We start from the raw sequence: 21667 nt of genomic DNA, 5'->3' as shown, positions 1-21667 counted from the left end.
GAGGAGGCTGCTCCTTGAAGAAGGTAGATGCAAGACTGTGTGCTAGTAAGGACGCTGGATCACGAAGAGGGGTGAATTGTGATATCTCACTTTGGTTGGGGAGGAGAACGAAACATCCTTTATAAGCGTGTGGATACCTGGGCCGTTACAAATGGTATAAGAGCCAAACACCAGACTATGTGCCAAAGAGAAGGCTTACCTCGAAGGGGGTAGACACAAGACAGTGTGCCAGTAAGGACGTTGAATACCGAAGGGAGGTGGATTGTGATATCCCACGTTGGTTGGAGAGAAGAACGAAACATCCTTTATAAGCATGTAAATAAGGATGTTGGGTCCCGAAGGGAGTTGATTTTGATACCCCACATTGGTTGGGAGGAGAACGAAACATCATTTATAAGTAAATTAAATAAATAAAAATAAAAGACATTCTTTATCGGCCCTTTCCTTAAGTGAAAACCAATCCCATTTTTAAGAATTCAAAACCCGACTTTCAATGATTCCGAGCTCGAATTCAAAGGTAAAAGTGAGCTTGACTGTAAGACCCACATGTAAAACCGGGACGCAAATCAGCTTTAGTGCTCCGATGGTATAATAGTTTTTATTCATTTTTAGAATTTTTTCAATTTCGTCTTTAATAAATTATATAATTTATTGTCCAAATTTTAAAAAATTGGTAGAAATTTTAAATTTTATTTTTTGTAGACAAACTTTTTCCCCAAAATTAACATTAACTGATAAGTAAATTTAATAATATTAATAGATTCCTTAAACAAAAGTGATTAAGTTGAACATTACGGATTAAAAATATAAATTAAATTATTAATTTAATACCTGAACTTTAAATTTTATATTTAATAAGCTTTTGAACTTAAAAAAAATATTATGTCCACTTAAATAAATTTTTTAAAATTTAATTTAATATGTTAAAAATATTAAATAATTAATGTAACGACCCAAGCTCACCTCTAGTAGATAATGTCTTATGCGCCCGAGAGGTTTTCACACCCTTATAAAGGGTGTTTTTGTTAGGGAGAGGTTTCCACATCCTTGTAAAGGGTGTTTCGTTATTGTCCCTAACCGATGTGGGATCTCACAATTCACCCCCTTCAAGGTCCAACGTCCTTACTGACACACCGCCTCGTGTCTACGCCTCGAACGTGGAAATCCTTATAAAGGGTGTTTCGTTCTCCTCCCCAACCGATGTGGGATCTCACAATCTACCTCCTTCAAGGTCCAGCGTCTTTGCTGACACACCGCCTCGTGTCTACGCCTCGAACGTGGAAGTCCTTATAAAGGGTGTTTTTGTTAGGGAGAGGTTTCCACATCCTTGTAAAGGGTGTTTCGTTATTGTCCCTAACCGATGTGGGATCTCACAATCCACCCCCTTCAAGGTCCAACGTCTTTACTCGCACACCGCCTCGTGTCTACGCCTCGAACGTGGAAATCCTTATAAAGGGTGTTTCGTTCTCCTCCTCCACCGATGTGGGATCTCACAATCCACCTCCTTCAAGGTCCAGCGTCCTTGCTGACACACCGCCTTGTGTCTACGCCTCGAACGTGGAAGTTCTTATAAAGGGTGCGTAGGGTGTTTCGTTCTCCTCCCCAACTAATATGAGATCTCACAATCCACCCCTTCGAGGTCCATCGTCCTTGTTGGCACACCGCCTCAAATGTTCTCAATTTTGTAACGGCTCGTGGATATTCGAGACCCTCTTACTGGCACACCACCTCATGTCTACCCTTCAGGGCTCAGCTTCTTCACTAGCACATGTCTCAGTGTCTAGCTCAAATACCATTTGTAACAACTAAGTTGAGAGCATGAGCTTTAACTCAAGATTTGTAAGGCTAAATTTGTAATTTCACAAATATTTATTTATTTATTTTTGTATAATTGTCACATTGTTGGAAGTGGTGGTTGGCTGGCTGTTTCTTTCTTCCTACTTTCAAAGGGCACCACTGTTCCTGCCAGTGGATTAACGTGCTCTCTCTCTCTCTCTCTTAATTGAATTAATTATTATAATAATTAATTCTTTTTTTTTTTTTTTTCAATCTTCATCTTCTCCGCTCAGTCACTCGAAGAGGGTTATGCAAAAAAATATTGGTTCATTTTATAAAATCCCTCTTCTCTCTCTTCCTCTCTCTCTCCTCCTTGTAGAGCGTGTGTTCATGAGCTAATGAACAACCCTTTTCGATTTCCATCCTATTAAACAAGATTCAACAGCTCTGATGTTGAAAAATTTTGTATGAACACAAGAAAACAATGGATGGTTTCTCAGATCTTGAGCCCGATTGCTCTGAATTCGTTGAAATTGATCCCACTGGCCGATATGGCAGAGTACGTTTCCTTATCTCTTTCTCTGTATTGTGTTCATGTTTTTCCCCTTTCATGATTTTGGGTTTTGTTGTTTGTTGCAGTATAATGAAATTTTAGGAAAAGGGGCTTCAAAAACAGTGTAAGAACATGATTTCTTGCATTTTATGAGCTTCCCATTACATTAATTTCTGGAAATCTGTTCTTCTTTTGAAGATTGTTGATGGGTTTTTGTTTGTTTGTTCGTTTGTTCTTCATTTGGGTTTTTGTAGTTACAGAGCTTTTGATGAGTATAATGGAATTGAAGTAGCTTGGAATCAAGTGAAACTCTATGATTTCTTGCAAAGTCCTGAAGATCTGGAACGACTTTACTGTGAGATTCATCTTTTGAAGACATTGAAACATAGAAATATTATGAAATTCTACACTTCTTGGGTTGATATTGCTAATAGAAACATCAATTTTGTTACTGAAATGTTCACTTCTGGTACTCTTAGACAGTAAGTATCTGATGAACTTGGATGATTTTCAGTCATTTCTGGTCATTTTGGTATCTGGGTGTTGTTTTTTTGACTGTTTTTTGGCAAATTTTGGTGGGGTTTTGTTCTTTAGGTATAGGTTGAAGCATAAACGAGTTAATATTAGAGCTGTGAAGCATTGGTGTAGGCAGATTTTGAAGGGGCTTCATTATTTGCATAGCCATGAGCCTCCTATCATCCATAGAGATCTCAAGTGTGATAATATCTTTGTTAATGGTAATCAAGGGGAGGTTAAGATTGGTGATCTTGGACTTGCTGCTATTCTCAGGAAATCTCATGCTGATCATTGTGTAGGTATGGTTTTGGATTTCGGCTTTCGAAAACTTTATTTGTTTCGGTATTGTTCGGTCTTGGAGTTCAGTTTGTTTAGCTTGTGATTGTGGTGTCGAACGATCTCTATCATCCCCCTCGAAACTCTGTTCATTTCGGGGGTTGTTTAGCTTACAAGTTGGATTTGTTTAGCGTGAGTTATGTGGGTTTTCTTATCTCGAACTATTGGTTAGCTAACCCCACGTACTCTGTGAATTTGTGCATCTAGAACCACTTGTGAGATCGCACGTTGGTTGGAGAGGGGAAACCTCTCCCTAACAGACGCGTTTTAAAACCTTGAGGGGTGTAGGCTGAAAGAGAAAGCCCAAAGAGGACAATATTTGCTATGAGTTTGGGGCATTGGGCAGTGTGCCAACGAGGATGCTGGCCCCCAAGAGGGGTGGATTGTGAGATCCCACATCGGTTGGAATGGAGAACGAAACATTCCTTATAAGAGTGTGGAAATCTTTCCCTGACAAACACATTTTAAAATCTTGAGGGGAAGCCCGGAAGGGAACGTCCAAAGAGGACAATATCGGCTAGCGGTGGGCTTGGGCTGTTACAAATGGTATCAGAGCCAGGCACGGGACAATGTGCCAGCGAGAACGTTGGGCCCCAAGGGAATGGATTGTAAGATATAAATCCAGAAGTAGATATTTGTGATATGAGAATTCTTATTTTGAAAGTAGGTAAAATTGTAAGAGTTTTTCATAATGTGTTATAAATTCTCAGGAACACCAGAGTTTATGGCTCCAGAAGTGTATGCAGAAGCATATAACGAATTAGTCGATATTTACTCATTCGGGATGTGCGTTCTCGAGATGATAACGTTCGAATATCCATACAGCGAATGCACTCATCCTGCTCAGATCTACAAGAAAGTCGTATCCGTAAGAATCTCTCTGTAAACGTGTTTTAGAAGCTCGTGTTCGTGTTCATATGCTCGAGATTAATCCGTTATGTTGTGCGTTTTCAGGGGAAAAAACCAGACGCCTTGTACAAAGTGAAAGATCCCGAAGTGCGACAGTTCATCGATAAGTGTTTGGCATCGGTTTCATTTCGACTCTCGGCAGCACAGCTTTTGAGTGATCCTTTCCTTCAAGTCGATAATGGCGAATATGATCTAAGACCTGTCAATTACGGGAGAGGATTCGACGATGTATGCCCTCTTATAAGACGTGACAGCTCCTTTTGTAATGGATATCCATATGATTATAGTTTCGAAGCTTCGAGTGAATCGGGTTACCATCCGATTGATCACGAAACCAATGGAATCGAGCTTTTCGAGTATTATGAAGGTGAACATTCTGAAGATGTTGATATTAGCATTAAAGGGAAGATGAGAGAAGATGGTAGCATCTTCTTAAGACTCAGAATTACTGATAAAGAAGGTAGAAATTTCTTCACTTTTTGTTAACTTCGAAAACATCGGTTGCGATCCGATGATGAATCTAAACCGGTTTGTTTACAGGACTTATTAGGAACATTTACTTCCCGTTCGATGTCGAGACGGATACAGCATTAAGCGTTGCAACAGAAATGGTAGCGGAGCTAGATATTACAGATCAAGACGTGACGAGAATTGCTGATATGATTGACGGAGAAATCGCTTCCTTGGTTCCCGAATGGAGACCAGGTCCGGGAATTGAGGAAACGCCTCGTTTTGCTTGTCATAATTGTGCTACTACTTCTTACAACAATGCTTCATCAAATGGTCTTTCATTGAGGAATCCTGGTGGAAAAAACTTGGACCTAGCTCAATGTTGTGGACATCGATATGCTTCAATACACGGTCGTTTCGAGGAGATAATGTATCAAGCTGATGAATCCGAGCATCATCCAGTAGAGGGTGCACCGAATATATCAAGCTTGAATTATCCTGAAATATGGGGACGTCACGAAAGCCGTGAACTTAGCTCAATGAGCTCACGACACAGCCACTCGGATGAAGATTACGAGAAAACAGATCGACCAAGTATGGTCACGGATGCGAAAGAAACGATCATGGAAAGTAAAACCGCTCCTAATACGAGAACGTCGCTTAGGGACCTGATGAATTCCCTTTCTTTCTTGGAAATGCCTTCGTTATATGAGCCTCGAGATATCGATGAAAATGATGCCCAGCAAGAACTGAGATGGATTAAGGCAAAGTACCAAATGGAATTAAACAAGCTCAAAGAACAAAAAATGGAGAATGGGACACTGGTAGGCCACGACCAAACCCTCGACTGGTCCGATCGAGATACGAACCGAAATAGTACCGAGAGCCATGTTTATATCAGTAATAGCTGTTACGGTTCAGATGCTCGGAAGGTCGTGGAATCGCCTGTCGTGGAGAAGGTTGTCACGGCTAAAAATGCCTGTAATGGTTCATTGCTTCCAAGCTCTCTTCATAGAGCAATCTCTCTACCGGTTGATGCTGTTCATATGTAACAATGTGTAAGGCCACTCCTTGTATTCTTTTATGGATTCTATACACTAAAACAAGTCAAATAAATATATCACATTCACCATTTCTTTAATGAAACCAAAAGGGTAGAGAAAAGAGTGCCGTGAGGCTATAACGTCATGCCTCACGGGTAAGAGTTGTGAAGTCGAGTATGCTCTCGAGTAAAATCATGACCTAAACGTTCTTTTACGAGACATTTTTAGTGATCCTTGTATCGTATAATGTAAATATACTTGAAAGAATCAATGGGTTGTGTTGGTTTAAAAACGTTTGAGCTCTACCTCTGGTCCTACAAATCATGTAACAGCTCAATTCCACTGTTAACAAATATTATCTGCTGTGGCTCGTTACGTATCGCTGTCAATTTTACGATTTTAAAACGCATCTATTAGGGAGAGGTTTCCACACCCTTATAAGGAATGTTTCATTTTCCTTGCCAACCGATGTGGGATCTCAGCGTTCTCATTGGCACACTGTTCGAAACCTGACTCTAATACCATTTGTAATAGCTCAAGCCCACCGCTAGCAGATATTGTTTGTTTTGATTCGCGTCTATTAGGGAGAGGTTACCACACCCTTATAAGAACTATAAGGAATGTTTCGTTCCCTTATTTAACCAATGTGGGATCTTATAATCCACCCCCTTTGGAGACCAACATTCTTGTTGGCACACCGTCCAGTGTCTGCCTCTGATATCATTTGCAACAGCGCAACCCTACCATTAGCAGATATTGTCCGCTTTGACCCGTTATGTATCACTGTCAACCTCACGATTTTAAAACGTGTCTATTAAGAAGAGATTTCTACATCCTTATAAGAAATGCTTCATTTTCATCTCCAACCGATGTGGGATCTCATAAGTCAAAGCTGAAATTGGGTTCGGTTTTAGTGTTTCGGTTGGAATTGTGTTTCGTTTTAGGTTAAAAAGGGCTATGCTTTTGTATTTCTTCCTTTTTTTTTTTTTATGTGGCCATGCACACACTTTTATCCTCACAACGTTTATCCACATCACTTTACAAGATCATTCCACCTTTTGTGTATGGTCCACATAATGACCTCATTTACACTTTGGAGCACTTTGCATTACCTCTGCCCCACATGATGATAAGAATCCTAATTCATAAAGAAACATAAAGTCGATTGACGATGACAATCACGACAAGTTAACCTCACGATCTCACGAGCCGCTTTCAAAATCGTGAGCTCAAAATTGTAAATGATAATCACCCGTTCCACTCGTTCATGATATATTGTACATGCATTGTGTGTGATCTCACATCAGCTAGAGAGAAAAACAAAACATTATTTTACAGGGGTGTGAAAATCTCTCCCTAACATACGTGTTTTAAAAACTTTGAAGGGAAGCCCGAAAGAAAAAACCCTAAGAGAACAGTATCTGTTAGTGGTGGGCTTAGACCGTTACAAATGGTATCAAAGTCAGATACCGGGCGATGTGTCAGTGAGGTGACTGAACCCCGAAGGGAGGTAGACACCAGGTGGTGTGCCAGCAATGACGCTGGGCCTCAAAAGGGGGTGGATTGTGAGATCCCACATCAGTAGGGGAGGAGAACGAAACATTCTTTATAAGAGTGTTCAAACCTTTTCGTGGTAGATGCATTTTAAAAACCTTGAGAGAAAACCGTAGAGGGAAAACTCAAAGAGGACAATATCTTCTAGTGGTGGGCTTGGGCTGTTACACGTTGTATTTGTTTTTTGATACCAAAAGTTGTCTCGTGATACGAGTCGTAGGAATATCACATTTGTAAAAAAAGTCGTCCATTCATCTTATAAATCGTTTCAAACTATAATTGTGGTTTAAAAAAGAGACGTGCTCGTGATAACTTTGATTATGTTGTTAGCTGTACGAAAATTCAGGGTTTGCTTTGCACGCTAGCTTGCTTGTTTAACTAAGAGAGGGGTGACTTGCATTATTGTCACATCAAAAATACATATTATAATATAATGATATTAACTTTATGTTATAATAAGGACCATATCATATAACTTTAAAAAGGAAGCCATTGGGAAGGTTCAATATCTACATTAATTATTGATTAAAGATAATAATCATGTACTTTAGATCAAATCTTAATTAAATAATACATTTAACTTTTCAAGCCATTAATTAAATTATTTAAAAAATGAAAAAGAATCCTTTTTTATAATTATTAAGTAATTAATAAATTTGACCCAATTACCTTATTTTTAATTTTGTTTATTTGACCATTTTATTTAAAAAATGTTAGTTTTTTTTTTTCTTTTATTACACGCCAAAAAAAAGTTATTATAATGGAAAGAAATCTCATTTTAAAATAATTTAATTAAAAACTATTTGGACTTTTATCATTGACCATCTTACGTGGAAAATGAAAGTTTTTTTTTTTTTTTTTTGAACTAATTCGAAATTTAGGGTTAGTTAGGTCGGTGAACGGAAGAGATTAATAGAGTTTATAACCCAACACTCGAGCAACAACACAACTTCTTGTACTCAACAAGGTTTCGTCATTAAACCCCGTCAACATCCATCCTTAAGCCAGCTCAAATTAGGAGGCAACGTTGCAACATTTCATGCTCAACGAGACTCATGTTGCATGCCCGAATGCACTCGACTCTGCCCCACGATGCACGTTTCACCACCACGCCGCTGTCAAACTCCCAAAGACATTCGACTTTATTTTCTGGTTCGGTTGGATTGAGTTGTCAAGTTTTTTTAAAAAAATTATTTAAAAAATCATGTTTATTCACGGTACATATTACATTAATAATTGAAATCTCATAAAACTCAAATATCAAACATTCATAAGTCATAATGCATCACTAACGTCAGTTACAACATAAAATATTTTAAATCTTCATAATAATATTAAAAGTATGGCAAGGTAGGTTGAGTTATAAACTAATTTTCGGGTTTGTCAAGTTGACCTAACAAAATAATGTCAACCCATGAACCGACTTAGGTAGTCTAACCAAACCCAATATTTATAGTTCGGGTTAGGTAGTCTGGATTGGTCGAGTTTTTTTGATGATATGAACACTCAATCCTATAAGAAAACGTTGTATCAAACACAAATATTCCTAAAAAAAACTTATTTGATTATGAACGAGAAAAATATAGTTCAAACGATTAATATAGCAAATAATCTCTTACCCGATAGTTATATGCATTAAGTCGTTGTTGTTGCGTTTTACTTATATTCCCATATAACACAAATTTCAAATTTTCAAATTTTCAAATTTTGCTTTCGGAGTCTCTCTGCCCCCGTTTTCTAAAACTTTCTTCTTGAACCGAGACTAAAGGCTCGAGCTTATGTCGCTTGGCTGTAGGCGATGCAAGAACGAATAAGCTTAACTCACTTGTTGCTGGAACAATCGCAAGTCCGCTACCAACAAAGTTATTGTAATATATTTTTATAATTAAAATAGTATATAATATTTGAATAAGAAGATTGGGTCAAAATAGTGGATTTATTTTATTTATTATTTAATTTAATTTAATTTAATTTTTAGAAGTGGATTTACCTTTAAAATTCTTTCACTTTATACTTTTCGAAAGGAAAAATAATATTCTTTTATTTCCTTACAACTCTCTTCGATTATAATTATTATTAATTTTAATAATTATATCATGTATTAAAAAAATTTATTTATTTTTGATAATTTATTATTATAATAATTATTATTAAAATAAGCTAGAAAAATATTCGTTCTTTCAATATTCCATTACTATTATAAATAAATAAAAAGTTACTAATAGTATTAAATATTACATCACTTTCCTAAAAAGAAATTTAATTGTGATCGACGATAATTATTAATTACTTAATAAAGAAAAATCGAGACCATTCTTTTTAAGATAATGGACTTTACTTCTATCAGGTCAGTGTCGAGGAAGAGTACACCAATTGGTTGGCTATGTAAAAAGAGAGTAGGCTAGATGAGAACTTTCAGACCGAGAATCACGAAGATGTTGACTTTGTGATGTGCCATACGATATCAGAATTGCTTCAATTCCTCCCTTTTGATGTGATGGAATTATTGACGTGTAATTATAATATAGCTATTATAACGAAGTGCTATTGATAATGGGATGGGGAGGAGAATGAAACACTCTTTACAAGGGCGTGAAAACCTTTCTATAGCAGACGCATTTTAAAGCCTTGAGGGGAACCCCAAAAAGAAAAGCCCAAAAGGACAATATTTACTCGTGGTAGGCTTGTGTCATTACAAATGGTATCAAAGTCAAACACCAGGCAATCTGTCAACGAGGAGGTTGTTCTCCATAGGGAGTTAGACACCGGGCAATGTGCCAGCAAAAAGGTTGTTCCCCATAGGAGGTTAGACACGAGGCGGTGTGCCAATAAGGACGTTAGGCCTTGAAGCGGGGTGGATTTGGTGGGGGTCCTACATCAATGCGAGAAAGGAACGAGTGCCAACAAGGACGCTGGACCCTAAAGGGGTGTGGATTGTGATATCCCACATTGATTACGGAGAAGAATGACGTTTCCCTCCTACACCGCTAGGGTGGACCTCAACAAAATAAATAAAATAAAAAGCCCAAAAATACGAGGCCCAAAGGCTTTAAAATCCAAAAGCCCAAACCAATTTAGAAAAGCCCATAGGAAATAAAAGCTCAAAAATATGAGATCCAATAACTTGTGGTCCCAATTAGATCAATGAAAATAAGGCCCAAAATCTTCAAAACCCAAAAGCCCAAACCCATTCTGAAAAGCCCATAGGAAATAAAAAAGCCCAAAAATATGAGGTCCAATATATTTTGGGCCCAAATAGATGAATGAAAACAAGGTCCGAAAGCTTAAAAATCCAAAAGCCCTAATCCATTCTGAAAAGCCCATAGAAAATAGAAAAGACCGAAATAAGATTCAATAACTTTTGGGCCGAATTAGAACACTAAAAACCAGGCCCAATAGCTTAAAAGCCCAAAGACAACTATTTATGCAAAGCCCATTGCAAATAGAAAAGCCCAAATGAGGGCGAACAACTTTTAGGCCCAATTAGAACAAAGAAAACGAGGCCCAAGCGCTTCAAAATGCCGAAGCCCTAACACATTTTGAAATGCCCAAAATAAGATCAACAACTTTTGGGCCCAATTTGAACACTAAAAAGCCCAAAACCCTAACCCACCAATGACTTTATTAACCAACTAGGGTTTTGATATCCAGTCTTTTTATCATCCCGACTCAGGTTAAGAGCTGCCGTTTCTCTGCGCCTTCGCCCTTCCAAGAGCTTCAAGCTTTCCATCCTCTTCGGGGCACATTCAGTCATGGCGGACAAGGCAGTCACTATCCGGACCAGGAAGTTCATGACCAACAGGCTCCTCTCCAGGAAGCAATTCGTAAGTTTCTCAGATCGCACACCTTCGTTCTTGATTTCCGCACTCCTGTTCTTTTAGGCCTTGATGTTGTGTGATCCCATGGCGTTTGATTCTTGTGTGGCGATGTTAACTTGTTTTTTTATTTCGTTTTTGGTTTTTGAGTTTGGAGTTTGTTAGTTCGTGGATTCTGGTGTGGTACTGAAGTGGATGAGTTGCATTTGTTTGACGCTGTAAAGGGTTCTCTTATGTTTAATCGAAAACCTTAATGTCGTTAATGAATCTGAAGTTTTTCGTTTCTTAATTACTTGGAGCTTAGGGTATTTAGTGCTTGCCACTTTTACGACCGTGGTTGCTTTAGTGCTGGTGATTTTTGTTCCTTGGTAGCTCAGAGACTCCTGTTTGTTTAATATTTTGATGGGGGTTGGAAGAGATTTTGAAGTCGTTTATAACCTGTTGTCCCATGTTTATTTCAGGTCATTGATGTTCTTCACCCAGGCAGACCCAATGTCTCAAAGGTAAATCCTTTTTCGATTCAATTTCCTTTTTCTTTTTGGTTGAATTTATGTTATTTTACTAAAGTAATTGTCTTTCATATGTGCAAAATTCTTTAGAATACAACATGAATCTCATTAATTATTTCTATCAGGTACCTTTGCTTGTCTTTGAATATTATAACTAATACTAATTTTTATACACTCGTTGCTTACTTCATGCTCCTTTTGGTAATTTCCGAAGTTTCATTGAAATGGTGATATCTGAACTTTTCTGTGAAGCTTATGAAATTAAAGAGTATAGTAATGGCATCCATGATGCTTAATTCTTTTGCATTGTGGCATATGTTGCTCATCATGTGATATGTTTCTATATCTCGCTCTGAAGGCTGAGCTGAAGGAGAAGTTGGGCAGAATCTACGACGTGAAAGACCCAAATGCCATCTTTGTTTTCAAGTTCAGAACTCACTTTGGTGGTGGAAAATCTACCGGGTTCGGTTTGATCTATGATTCTGTTGAGAATGCCAAGAAGTACGAACCAAAGTACAGGCTGATCAGGGTAATTTACTTTCTCCCTCTAAACCAAAATTCAATAATTAAACTCGACATTACTCAAACTCAACCGTTTTTCTTTTTTCAGAACGGACTCGACACCAAGGTAGAGAAGTCAAGAAAGCAAATGAAGGAAAGGAAGAACAGGGCCAAGAAAATCCGTGGAGTTAAGAAGGTAAGTAAACATTCATAGCTAGTCGACGAGATCTCGAATGATGAAACATTACTATTAACCACTTGTTGATGTCTTTTTACAGACCAAGGCTTCAGATGCTGCCAAGGCAGGAAAGAAGAAATGAGGATGCTGGAGTTTTGTGCTTATCACCAAGGATCGTCTGCAGAATTGGGTTGCTTTCTTTTTAATAGTCTCTTTTAGTTTTCGTTTTATTACTCCTAAATGAAGTTATTATGTTAATCAGTGATTTGGTTGATGGTGACTAGTGATATCAAAACTTGTTCAACATTTTTGACGTTACAGTTAATATATTTCCTTGCTTTTCCATCTCTTGGCTGACCCATTTGAGGTTGTTCATAGTTGGTAGATTATGAAAATTGTTTGTGGGATATTTCATGTCTTCAAAATTTAAATCATAGATTATTTTAGCTTGGGTTTGCATGTTAGAATTTATGTCAATCCAACCAATAGGCCTACGACTCAACTCTATCTTACTTTTAGAAAGATAAAGAAGTGTAATGTTTGTAATAATTGTGATGCTCTCCCATATATTGGGACACATCTGCCTTGTTGGTTTACTCGGACACCTGTTGGGGATCAAATGACAATGGCTCGGACACATCTGTTGGGGATCAAAATGACAATGAAATGCGATGTTGTGTCTCGATGTGTGTGGTTTGAACAAGCTTGGATTCTGCACAAATGTTGTTTGGTTGGCGAAGGCAAATCTTGTTGAGGTTTTATGAAACCACATAGTTGGGTTAAAAGTGAATATGGGGACAAATTTGGGTTAAAAGTAAACATGGGGTTTGAGTTTCTTTAATGCTGATTGTGTCAATATCGTGACTTTAAAGACGGACGAAATTGAGTTGGATTAAGTTACGTTGGGACACCAATTGAATCCAACTTGAAACCACAAAGTTGGGCTAAAAGTGAATATGGGGTTTGAGTTTCTTTAATGCAGATCGTGTCAATATCATGACTTTGAAGAGGTATGAGGTTGAGTTGGATTACGAAGTCACTTGAGACACCAATTGAATCCAACCCGAAACCACAAGGTTGGGCTAAAAGTGAATATGGGGTTTGAGTTTCTTTAATGCTGATCGTGTCAATATCACGACTTTGAAGAGGTACGAGATTGAGTTGGATTACGAAGTTACTTGGGACACCAATTGAATCCGAAGTTACTTGGGACACCAATTGAATCCAACCGGAAATTGCATTGCACTCAAATACGTTCTTCATACCAAATGAATATAAACAAATGTACTTTTTTAAAATTTGTTAGAGAATTAATAGGTACAGCCATTAATGTACAAGTTCTAAGGTTAAGATTGTAAATTATATTCATAAACATTGTAATTTAGCCATTATTATCGTTATTTTTACTTTCTTCTTTCTTTGATCTCAACTGTTCTAATGAAACCCTAATTTCTTCCTGCACCAATTCCAATCTCTTCAAATAAACCTCCATTTCCAACTCTTGCTGCTTCCGCCATCGCTCCTCCCCGGCCTCTCCCCCGCCGCAATTTGGAATCCTCCCGGCGAGTCCAACCGGCGGCCATCCGTTACTAATCAACTCCTTGAATAACGGCGACAGGCATCCCCTCGCCACCTCCTCAACCAATCCTGAAATTTTTCCGATATCGTCGACTATACTGTTCGTCCTTGCCGGAATCTCGTTCGAATTGCTCGCTTCGCCCGAGAGATATGCCGTGCGTCGCCGTTTTGTTAATTGCTGATAATCTTCTCCCTCTTCGGATTCGTCTTCTTCGAGGTTCTCTGTTTTCACCTGGATTTCGATGAAGTTAGGATTAATGTCCGCGAGGACTTCGTCTAGAATGCTATCTTCTACCGACGTTTGCTTTTTTCCGGAATTTCGGCCCCAAATTTTTCTCGAAATGTCGAAGGTCGATCTCTCGTGGATGCTTTTGAAAGCCGGTTTCTCGCCGCAATCGATCTTACTCGAAGTGATTTGGTACTTCCTTCTCAATCTCCGAAGCTTGTCGAGTAATTGATTCTTACCGCAACAAAGCTGAATTTTCGGTTTGATTTTACGATAGAACGCGGCGGCGTCTTGCTGCTGAAGACGATGGGGAGAAATTCGATTCTCCGACGCAAACTCAAGAAAACTACGCAAGAGCTGGATTTCATCTTCATTGGTCCAGACAGTGGCTCTCCGCCGTGGCGGAACAGCAACGGTAACGATATTGTTCGGTGCATTGGCAGGGATAGCGACCACAGACGGAATGCGATCGTCAATTGGAGAGAAACTATTGGTTTTAGATTGACGTAAATCCGCGGCGTCTGTTTCATCGGAAACGCCATCCGAAACCGCGGCGTTTTGTCCATTGTTATGTGCATCTTCTCGGTAAGAATCGGCCTGGAATTCCTCGTCCTCCTCATTCAGCGGCGTTCCAGGTTCATCATCAGAGATTCCATGTTCATCGGAGGGTTGAGAATTTTGGTCTTCTTCCATGGAGGAGGAGGAAGAAGAAGAGAAAATCCAACCAGAAAGCGGCCATGTCATGATGAATTTTCTTCAAACAAATGGAAGATTGGGGTTCAATTTCGGGTTTTGTAATCTGCAGAAGAACAATTGATCGAGTTTTTCGCCTGGTTTTAGAGGTAATCATCAATTTCTCTCATTTCTTTTCATTGATTTCAATTGATTTTGAGGATTTTGGGATAGAATTTAAGGATATGAATAGTTCCTATATTGCTGGTCACAAATGGTTAGGTATTTTACAAGTGTTTGATTATTGTTCTTATTTTCTGTTTGAAATTGAGCAATTTAATAGAAAATTTAACTGATAAAGAAAAACCTCCCAATGGAAATATATCATTATATTGTGATTTGAATTAGGCCAATTTTAGCTGCAAATCCTCATAAATTCTACCTTTTTTTTTTAATTTTTTATTATTGTTCTTATTTGAAATCTTCCCAAACATAGGTTTTTAATTTTATTACTATTAGGGCACGCACAGGTTTGATTAGAAGAACGTTTTGGACCGTTTTGGACCAATTAGAAATTTCGAGTGGGTGAGCTTAAGCAACTATTAGATGAACACGACTCTCTACAATGGTATGATATTATCCACTTTGAGCATAAGTTCTCATAGCTTTGCTTTGGGCTTCCCAAAAGACCTTGTACTAATGGAGATAGTATTTCTTGATTATTAAAAGACCTCGTACTAATGTAGATAGTATTTCTTGATTATTAATAGATGTGGGACTTTCATCCAACCCCTCCAAAAAAAATTATTAATTATGCAACAAAACTGTTCATACCCGGCAATGCAAGGGAAGTCATCGATAAGATACTAAAAGTCGTGAATATTTTTGGAATTGGAATAGTCATTCCACTCATTTCATCATGATAAACAAGACATATTCGCCAAGAAAAAAAGTCCAACACCAATAAATCTATGAGAGATTATTTGTAAAATAGTTCCATTGAGTCCCGTGTCGCGTATAGAACAAATTTCTATGATTATGAAACCCATATGAAATACAGAGGAATAAGCTATTCTTTTTTATTTCAGAGATGTGTGACATTACTAATTAAGATCTTATAAAGTTCAATATAAAATATTTACCCGTCATAATGTGTCACTAATATCGATTACAAACGTTGAATATTATGAATCTTCTTGATAGTAGGGTATGCTTGGGTTGTAACCCTATGTTTTAGGTTGAGTAGTCCAGGTTGGTCGGGTTATTGAGTCATATAAACACTTTTATAATTTAACGAGTTTATGTACTCTCATTGCCTATACAAACAAATTAATATGTTCTTTTTTTTAGGAATGTGTAAGAGGGTCATATTTGCTAGTTAGTGGATTGAAATGCTAACAGTTTTGTCTCATTGTCGAGAACATAATCAAAACCATTTAATTGCATCCCTGCTTTTATTAAAAAAAACTTTGCTCTTCTTTTATCATTTGGAGGTATAGATTATGTAGTCGAATCAATGCACGTGGTTGTACGAAACTGGCAAACTGTTGAGGATTGTTAGGAGATGAGTCCTACACCGGCTAATTAAGTAGTTGATCATGGATTACAAACATCGACGACAGAGAGACCCAACTCCATTCCACCCTTAATTCCATTGACGTTTCTAAAGAAGACAACTCACCCACCTCCGATGATCAAACGACGGAGAAGTTCAACAAGCATTGATTGGAGGAGAAATTTGCAGAGTTGAACACAGGGATTTATGAATGTAGATCATGTGGGCATAAATTCGACGAGGCAGTCGGAAATCCGCCGTATCCAGTAGCACCGAGACTGTCGTTCGAACAGCTACCGGAGGACTGGCAGTGCCCGACGTGTGGGGCGGTGAAGAGTTTATAAAGTTTGAAGCTCGAACCCACAATTATAAAGTTCGAATCCACAAACTAAATTAATAAAAATATTACTATATTTTAAAAAGAATAAATTTAAGATTTAGATTAGTTTTCTATGGAAACGCTAGTATTTGTTTAAAAAAAGTACCCATTAACTTTTAAAATTAACATTACTATCCTTAATCTTAATAAAAAAATATATATAATTTTTAAAATGTTTTTAATATTAATGTCTACGTAGATTATTTCTCCCTTCAAGTTTTTTAAAATTTTTAAAAGTATTACTCATTTTTTTAAAGTTTATGAATATTTTTTTTTAGATCATCTCAGCTTTATTTTAATTATTTTAAAAAAAATTAAAATATTTTATTGAGAGGTATTTAAAAAATTAAATATTTTAGATTCTTTTTCATTTAAGGATATTTTTTATTTTTTTATTTAATTTAAGAATATTATTGAGAATTAGGAATATTTTAAAGATAATTTAGAGAATCGAATAATTTATTTTTTTTGTTTTTTTTTGTTTTTTTTTGTTTTTGTTTTTGTTTTTGTTTTTGTTTTTGTTTTTGTTTTTGTTTTATGCTATTTGTGAGCCTTTTCCCCTCGTAATACCCGCACGAGGACTGAAATCTCGACAAGGTACACCTTCGGCCCGGCATTTCTTCGCTGTGCTCTTCATCCGTTTGTGTGTAAAAATCGAGAAAAATCAAACCCCATTTGGCATTTCGTCTACCGGTGAGAGTTTCGAGCTCGATTACCTGTCATTTTCATATTATTTTCATCGGTTTCTATCCATTTTCATCAGTATTGTTGTTTTCGAGCAACTTCTGGGAATTGGATCATCATTTTACTGTGGAAATCATCAACATCTCGACTGTTTCTTGTGAAAAATCTCTCTCGGTTGGTTTTATTTCTGATGGATTTCTCTGTTTTCTGTTTTTATTATGGATTTCATATGTAATTTCCATGGTTTTTGGGTCAGATTTCTTGGATCACCTTGTTTTTCTGCTTTATATTTTCCTCAAACCTGTTTTGTTCTATGAATTTATGAATGGATTGGCTGGTTGAAAGAATCTCTGTTCGTTTTGGTATTTGGTTGAACTTTTTACTCATTTTTTAGGCTCTAAGACGAGTTTCTTCGTATTTATTGGAGTATGGTTTGTGTGATCTGATCGGAACATATCATATTAGGAAGATCAAGATCATTTCAATTGTGTTTTTATGTTATGTTCTCTGAATCTCAATTATTCAACAGTTTAGAGAAGTGGGGAGTTCATTTCTTTTAATTTTGTGCCAAGAACTGTAATGATACTGAAACATGTTGTTTGATTGAAATATATTTGCTTTGATTTGCTGATTTGTGATTATGTTTTCATCTGCAGGTTTGTTGCTCAAAATGGTTGATGCAAAATCTTCAATAGCTAAAGATGTTACTGAAGTAAGCCACTAGCCTTCCTTTCCCTCTTTTTTCTCCTGTGCATTGAATGATTGATTTAGCTTATCACCAAGAACTTCAACTCATTTCGTACATGTTTCATATCTTTAAATTTACAGCTGATCGGTAAAACACCGCTTGTATATCTCAACCGTGTTGTTGATGGCTGCGTGGCCCGGGTTGCTGCCAAGTTGGAGATGATGGAGCCCTGCTCCAGTGTCAAAGATAGGTAGTTTTTATTTTTAAATTATAATGATCCTAAATTTGGCCTTAAAACTTGAGTAGTGAGCATTTTCTTGCCACAAGTGAACATAGAAGCACCTTGTCGGCGTGTTCATTATTTACTCGTGTTCTTTATTATTTCCTTTCTTTTGGAAAACCATCTTTCATTAAGAAAATGAAAGAACACATCTATTTATTTACTTGTTCATATGCTTCTTGCTGTTTCTTTGTAATTGGATTTACACTTTTAGAATGTAATTCTGATAAATTTTGTTCATGCTGATATATATCATCAAGTTTCCTTCAAGTTCTACTTCCATTAGAATTTAGAATTTTCTGCAACTAGTTTGATGAGAAAAATCTTTCTTTCCTTTCAGGATTGGATATAGCATGATTTCAGATGCAGAGGAAAATGGTCTTATCACTCCGGGGAAGGTTAGCAATTTAGAATCGTCTTTTCGAAATCTAAACGAAACAGTGTTATATTTTTGTTGGTTTATTCACTTTTCTTTTTCATTTCATAGAGTGCCTTGATTGAACCTACCAGTGGTAATACTGGTATAGGCTTGGCTTTCATTGCTGCTGCCAAGGGTTACAAACTTATAATCACCATGCCTGCCTCAATGAGTCTCGAAAGAAGAATCATTCTTCGAGCTTTTGGAGCTGAACTGATTCTCACAGATCCAGCTCGAGGGATGAAAGGAGCCGTTCAGAAGGCCGAAGAAATAAAAGCAAAGACGCCAGATTCATACATCCTTCAGCAATTTGAAAACCCTGCTAACCCAAAGGTATCCTCGGAGTCGATTCAATGTGAAACATCATTTTATGTTTAAGAGATTTATGTAATATTTTCATGTTTTTTCAGATCCACTATGAGACTACTGGTCCAGAAATCTGGAGTGGTTCAGGTGGGAAGGTCGATGCACTCGTCTCTGGTATAGGGACCGGAGGTACAATAACCGGTGCAGGGAGGTATCTCAAAGAACAAAATCCTTCTATTAAGGTTTGTTATTTCTAATCATCCGAGCTCTTGCATTGCTGCTGTTATCTAAGACAACCGTTCACGGTTGCTGATGTGATTTCTTCCTTTTCGTGGTTAGTTATATGGTGTAGAACCAGTTGAAAGTGCAATTCTATCCGGAGGAAAGCCCGGTGAGTCATGGCATCCTTTCTCTTCCCCCGGAAAATGAAAATATATTTTTGGCGATATGATGTCTTGTTGGGCGATATGATATCTAGTGTGGTGTACAGAGTATATTGTTTGCAATTCATGAGGCCTATTGGAAATTCTGGATGAGCTTGTTTTGTTTTCTCACATTTTTTCTGATAAAGAAAACTTGTTTCAACTTTCAGGCCCACATAAAATCCAAGGAATAGGGGCAGGCTTCATCCCTGGAGTTTTGGATGTCCCTCTGCTGGATGAAGTTGTTCAAGTAAGGATCAAGCTTTTATTAGATTTCTTTCAATAGATATGGGAAGTGGGTGACTATCTTTGTAACGGCCCGAGCTCATCGCTAGTAGATATTGCCCTCTTTGGACTTTCCCTTTCGGTATTCCCCTGAAGGTTTCTCAAACGTGTCTGTTAGGGAGAGGTTTCCACACCCTTATAAGGAAAAAAACATTCCTTATAAGGGTGTGGAAACCTCTCTCTAGTAGACGCGTTTTAAAACCATGAGACTGATGACAATACGTAATGGGCCAAAGCAGACAATATTTGCTAGTTGTGGGCTTGGGCTTGGGCTGTTACAGATGGTATTAGAGCCAGACATCGAACGGTATGCTAGCGAGGACGTTGGGCCCCCAAAGGGTGGGGTGGATTGTGAGATTCCACACAAGAACGAAACATTCCTTATTAGGGTGTGAAACCTCTCCCTAGTAGACGCGTTTTAAAACCGTGAGACTGACGGCGTTACGTAACGGGCCAAAGCAGACAATATCTGCTAGCGGTGAGCTTGGTCCAATTATTGGTCTAACCATAAAGCATCTCTGACTTGAATAGTTTGCAGGTATCAAGTGAAGAAGCCATCGAAACTGCAAAGCAGCTTGCATTGAAAGAAGGTCTACTGGTAGGTTGCAACATAATGAAGATAAGGCATCAAAAAAACATTTTCCAATGCTATTTGATTCTCTTTTCATCACGATCATTCGAGCCAATTAGGCTCGAGATCTGATTGTCAACACTTTTGGTTCGGTATGCTATGCTATGATGTGATAATATCGTCTACATGTAGGTTGGTATATCATCCGGTGCTGCCGCGGCCGCTGCAATTAAGGTTGCAAAGAGACCAGAAAATGCTGGAAAGCTTATTGTTGTAAGCGTTCCTTTTCTTTCTCATGTAGTATACTTCCTTTGGCATTACAACACTGCTTTAGCTTGTTTACATACATCAATTCTTCTATGATAGATATTGATGTGCTGAAGAACAAAAAAAACTACATATGTTTTAACAATTGAAACAGCTTTTAAGGATTTTTTCAACAAAAAAACGAACAAGAGTGAGTCTAGGGAGCTCGGGAAACTTCAGCAATGGAAAATAGACTGACCGAGCGAATATAACATTGTACTTAGGAATGAGAATTTGAACCTATAACTTACGAGAAGTAAGAACGACTGTCTAACTAATCTTAGTTTTGGAAATTTGAACAGGTGATCTTCCCGAGCTTTGGGGAACGATACCTCTCAACCGTGTTGTTCGAGTCTGTGAAACAAGAGACCGAGAATATGGTTTTCGAGCCATGAGAGTTTACGCAATGTTTCGTTGCTTCAAATAGATGCCACTGAGAATAAGAACTGGCTTTTATGTATTGAATGAGTATAATTGATTTAGTTTTATGTGAGAAAATAAGAAATTAACTCGTAGGCTTTTGGAGAATTTCGAACCGATTTATTAACATCTTAGTCTATATACTTTCGATAAATTTTATTAGAACAAATTTGCAATAAAATATGCAAGAGAGTTCTTGGCTCGGGTTGTGTCGGGGTTAGACATTTTGTTAATCAACACGGGATCGAGTTTGAAAAAAGCATTTTGATTTAAATAATAAAAAATAAAATGATGATTTTTAAAGTAAAATAAAATCATAAAAATAAAATAATAAGAACATTATTTATTTATTTATTTTTTTTTTTTTTTGTCGTCGGTGTCATTCAGATTCAATATTTGTTCTCGAAAATCTTTATTTTTTCAGTTGAAGCTCACTCATGTCCCGTCCTTGATAGAGAGAACTAAACGGGTTTAATCCTTTGTAATGTCTCACATTGGTTCGATAAGAGAACAAAACACTTTTTATAAGGGTGTGAAAATCTTCCCGTAATAGATGTGTTTTAGAAAAGTCCAAAGATGACAATATCTGCTAGCGATGGATCTGGGCCATTATAAATGGTATTAGAGTCAGACATCGAACTATGTGTCAATGAGGAGGCTATTCCCCAAAGGAAGTAGACACGAGACAATGTGCTAGTAAGGACGCTGGGACCCAAAGGGGGGGGGGGGGGGGGGGG

At 37.5% G+C, this 21667-nt stretch overlaps 4 protein-coding genes across 6 annotated transcripts; 3 read left to right on the top strand and 1 right to left on the bottom strand.

The window, feature by feature from the left end:
- The first annotated feature begins 2043 nt into the window (after positions 1–2043).
- Positions 2044–5678, top strand: LOC111465455 (probable serine/threonine-protein kinase WNK9). Its single transcript, XM_023109840.1, has 7 exons — positions 2044–2335; positions 2416–2453; positions 2584–2811; positions 2924–3144; positions 3892–4049; positions 4136–4550; positions 4631–5678. The coding sequence occupies exons 1-7, from the start codon at positions 2261–2263 to the stop codon at positions 5590–5592; spliced, it is 2097 nt and encodes a 698-aa protein (XP_022965608.1). The 5' UTR covers positions 2044–2260; the 3' UTR covers positions 5593–5678.
- A 5092-nt stretch (positions 5679–10770) lies between these two features.
- Positions 10771–12486, top strand: LOC111465719 (40S ribosomal protein S24-1). Its single transcript, XM_023110233.1, has 5 exons — positions 10771–10961; positions 11414–11455; positions 11820–11990; positions 12072–12158; positions 12241–12486. Exons 1-5 carry the CDS (start codon positions 10890–10892, stop codon positions 12280–12282), a joined length of 414 nt encoding a protein of 137 aa, XP_022966001.1. The 5' UTR covers positions 10771–10889; the 3' UTR covers positions 12283–12486.
- A 926-nt stretch (positions 12487–13412) lies between these two features.
- Positions 13413–15009, bottom strand: LOC111465578 (probable transcription factor At3g04930). The gene is made up of 2 exons (XM_023110030.1): positions 13472–15009; positions 13413–13429 (listed from the first exon to the last, which is right to left on the bottom strand). The coding sequence occupies exon 1, from the start codon at positions 14686–14688 to the stop codon at positions 13522–13524; it is 1167 nt and encodes a 388-aa protein (XP_022965798.1). The 5' UTR covers positions 14689–15009; the 3' UTR covers positions 13413–13429; positions 13472–13521.
- Positions 15010–17133: 2124 nt separating this feature from the next.
- LOC111465603 (cysteine synthase-like) lies at positions 17134–21047 on the top strand. 3 transcript variants are annotated; one of them, XM_023110072.1, is made up of 11 exons: positions 17134–17243; positions 17891–17946; positions 18063–18172; positions 18543–18600; positions 18690–18953; positions 19031–19168; positions 19266–19317; positions 19519–19598; positions 20172–20231; positions 20397–20477; positions 20813–21047. In XM_023110072.1, the coding sequence occupies exons 2-11, from the start codon at positions 17905–17907 to the stop codon at positions 20903–20905; spliced, it is 978 nt and encodes a 325-aa protein (XP_022965840.1). In that variant the 5' UTR covers positions 17134–17243; positions 17891–17904; the 3' UTR covers positions 20906–21047. The 3 variants fall into 3 exon arrangements, with proteins under 3 accessions (XP_022965840.1, XP_022965839.1, XP_022965841.1); XM_023110071.1 differs by having other exon boundaries at positions 17228–17408; XM_023110073.1 differs by lacking the exon at positions 17134–17243 and adding an exon at positions 17467–17485.
- The last annotated feature ends 620 nt before the right edge of the window (positions 21048–21667 follow it).

This window comes from Cucurbita maxima, unplaced genomic scaffold (assembly GCF_002738345.1).
Source record: "Cucurbita maxima cultivar Rimu unplaced genomic scaffold, Cmax_1.0 Cma_Scf00029, whole genome shotgun sequence".
NCBI classification, from domain to species: Eukaryota; Viridiplantae; Streptophyta; class Magnoliopsida; order Cucurbitales; family Cucurbitaceae; genus Cucurbita; species Cucurbita maxima.
Note: the sequence above shows the minus strand (reverse complement) of the source record. Positions and strands in the feature narration are given on the sequence as shown.

Excerpts from the sequence above, each read along its gene's own strand:
- LOC111465455 (XM_023109840.1), top strand. The coding sequence starts at position 2,261 with ATGGATGGTTTCTCAGATCTTGAGCCCGATTGCTCTGAATTCGTTGAA. Across the intron at positions 2,336-2,415 it reads CCACTGGCCGATATGGCAGA|TATAATGAAATTTTAGGAAA; the intron begins GTACGTTTCCTT and ends TGTTTGTTGCAG. Across the intron at positions 4,050-4,135 it reads TCTACAAGAAAGTCGTATCC|GGGAAAAAACCAGACGCCTT; the intron begins GTAAGAATCTCT and ends GTGCGTTTTCAG.
- LOC111465603 (XM_023110072.1), top strand. The coding sequence starts at position 17,905 with ATGGTTGATGCAAAATCTTCAATAGCTAAAGATGTTACTGAA. Across the intron at positions 18,173-18,542 it reads TGCTCCAGTGTCAAAGATAG|GATTGGATATAGCATGATTT; the intron begins GTAGTTTTTATT and ends CTTTCCTTTCAG. Across the intron at positions 19,169-19,265 it reads AACAAAATCCTTCTATTAAG|TTATATGGTGTAGAACCAGT; the intron begins GTTTGTTATTTC and ends TTTCGTGGTTAG.
- LOC111465578 (XM_023110030.1), bottom strand. The coding sequence starts at position 14,688 with ATGACATGGCCGCTTTCTGGTTGGATTTTCTCTTCTTCTTCCTCCTCC.
- LOC111465719 (XM_023110233.1), top strand. The coding sequence starts at position 10,890 with ATGGCGGACAAGGCAGTCACTATCCGGACCAGGAAGTTCATGACCAAC. Across the intron at positions 10,962-11,413 it reads TCCTCTCCAGGAAGCAATTC|GTCATTGATGTTCTTCACCC; the intron begins GTAAGTTTCTCA and ends TGTTTATTTCAG. Across the intron at positions 12,159-12,240 it reads AAATCCGTGGAGTTAAGAAG|ACCAAGGCTTCAGATGCTGC; the intron begins GTAAGTAAACAT and ends GTCTTTTTACAG.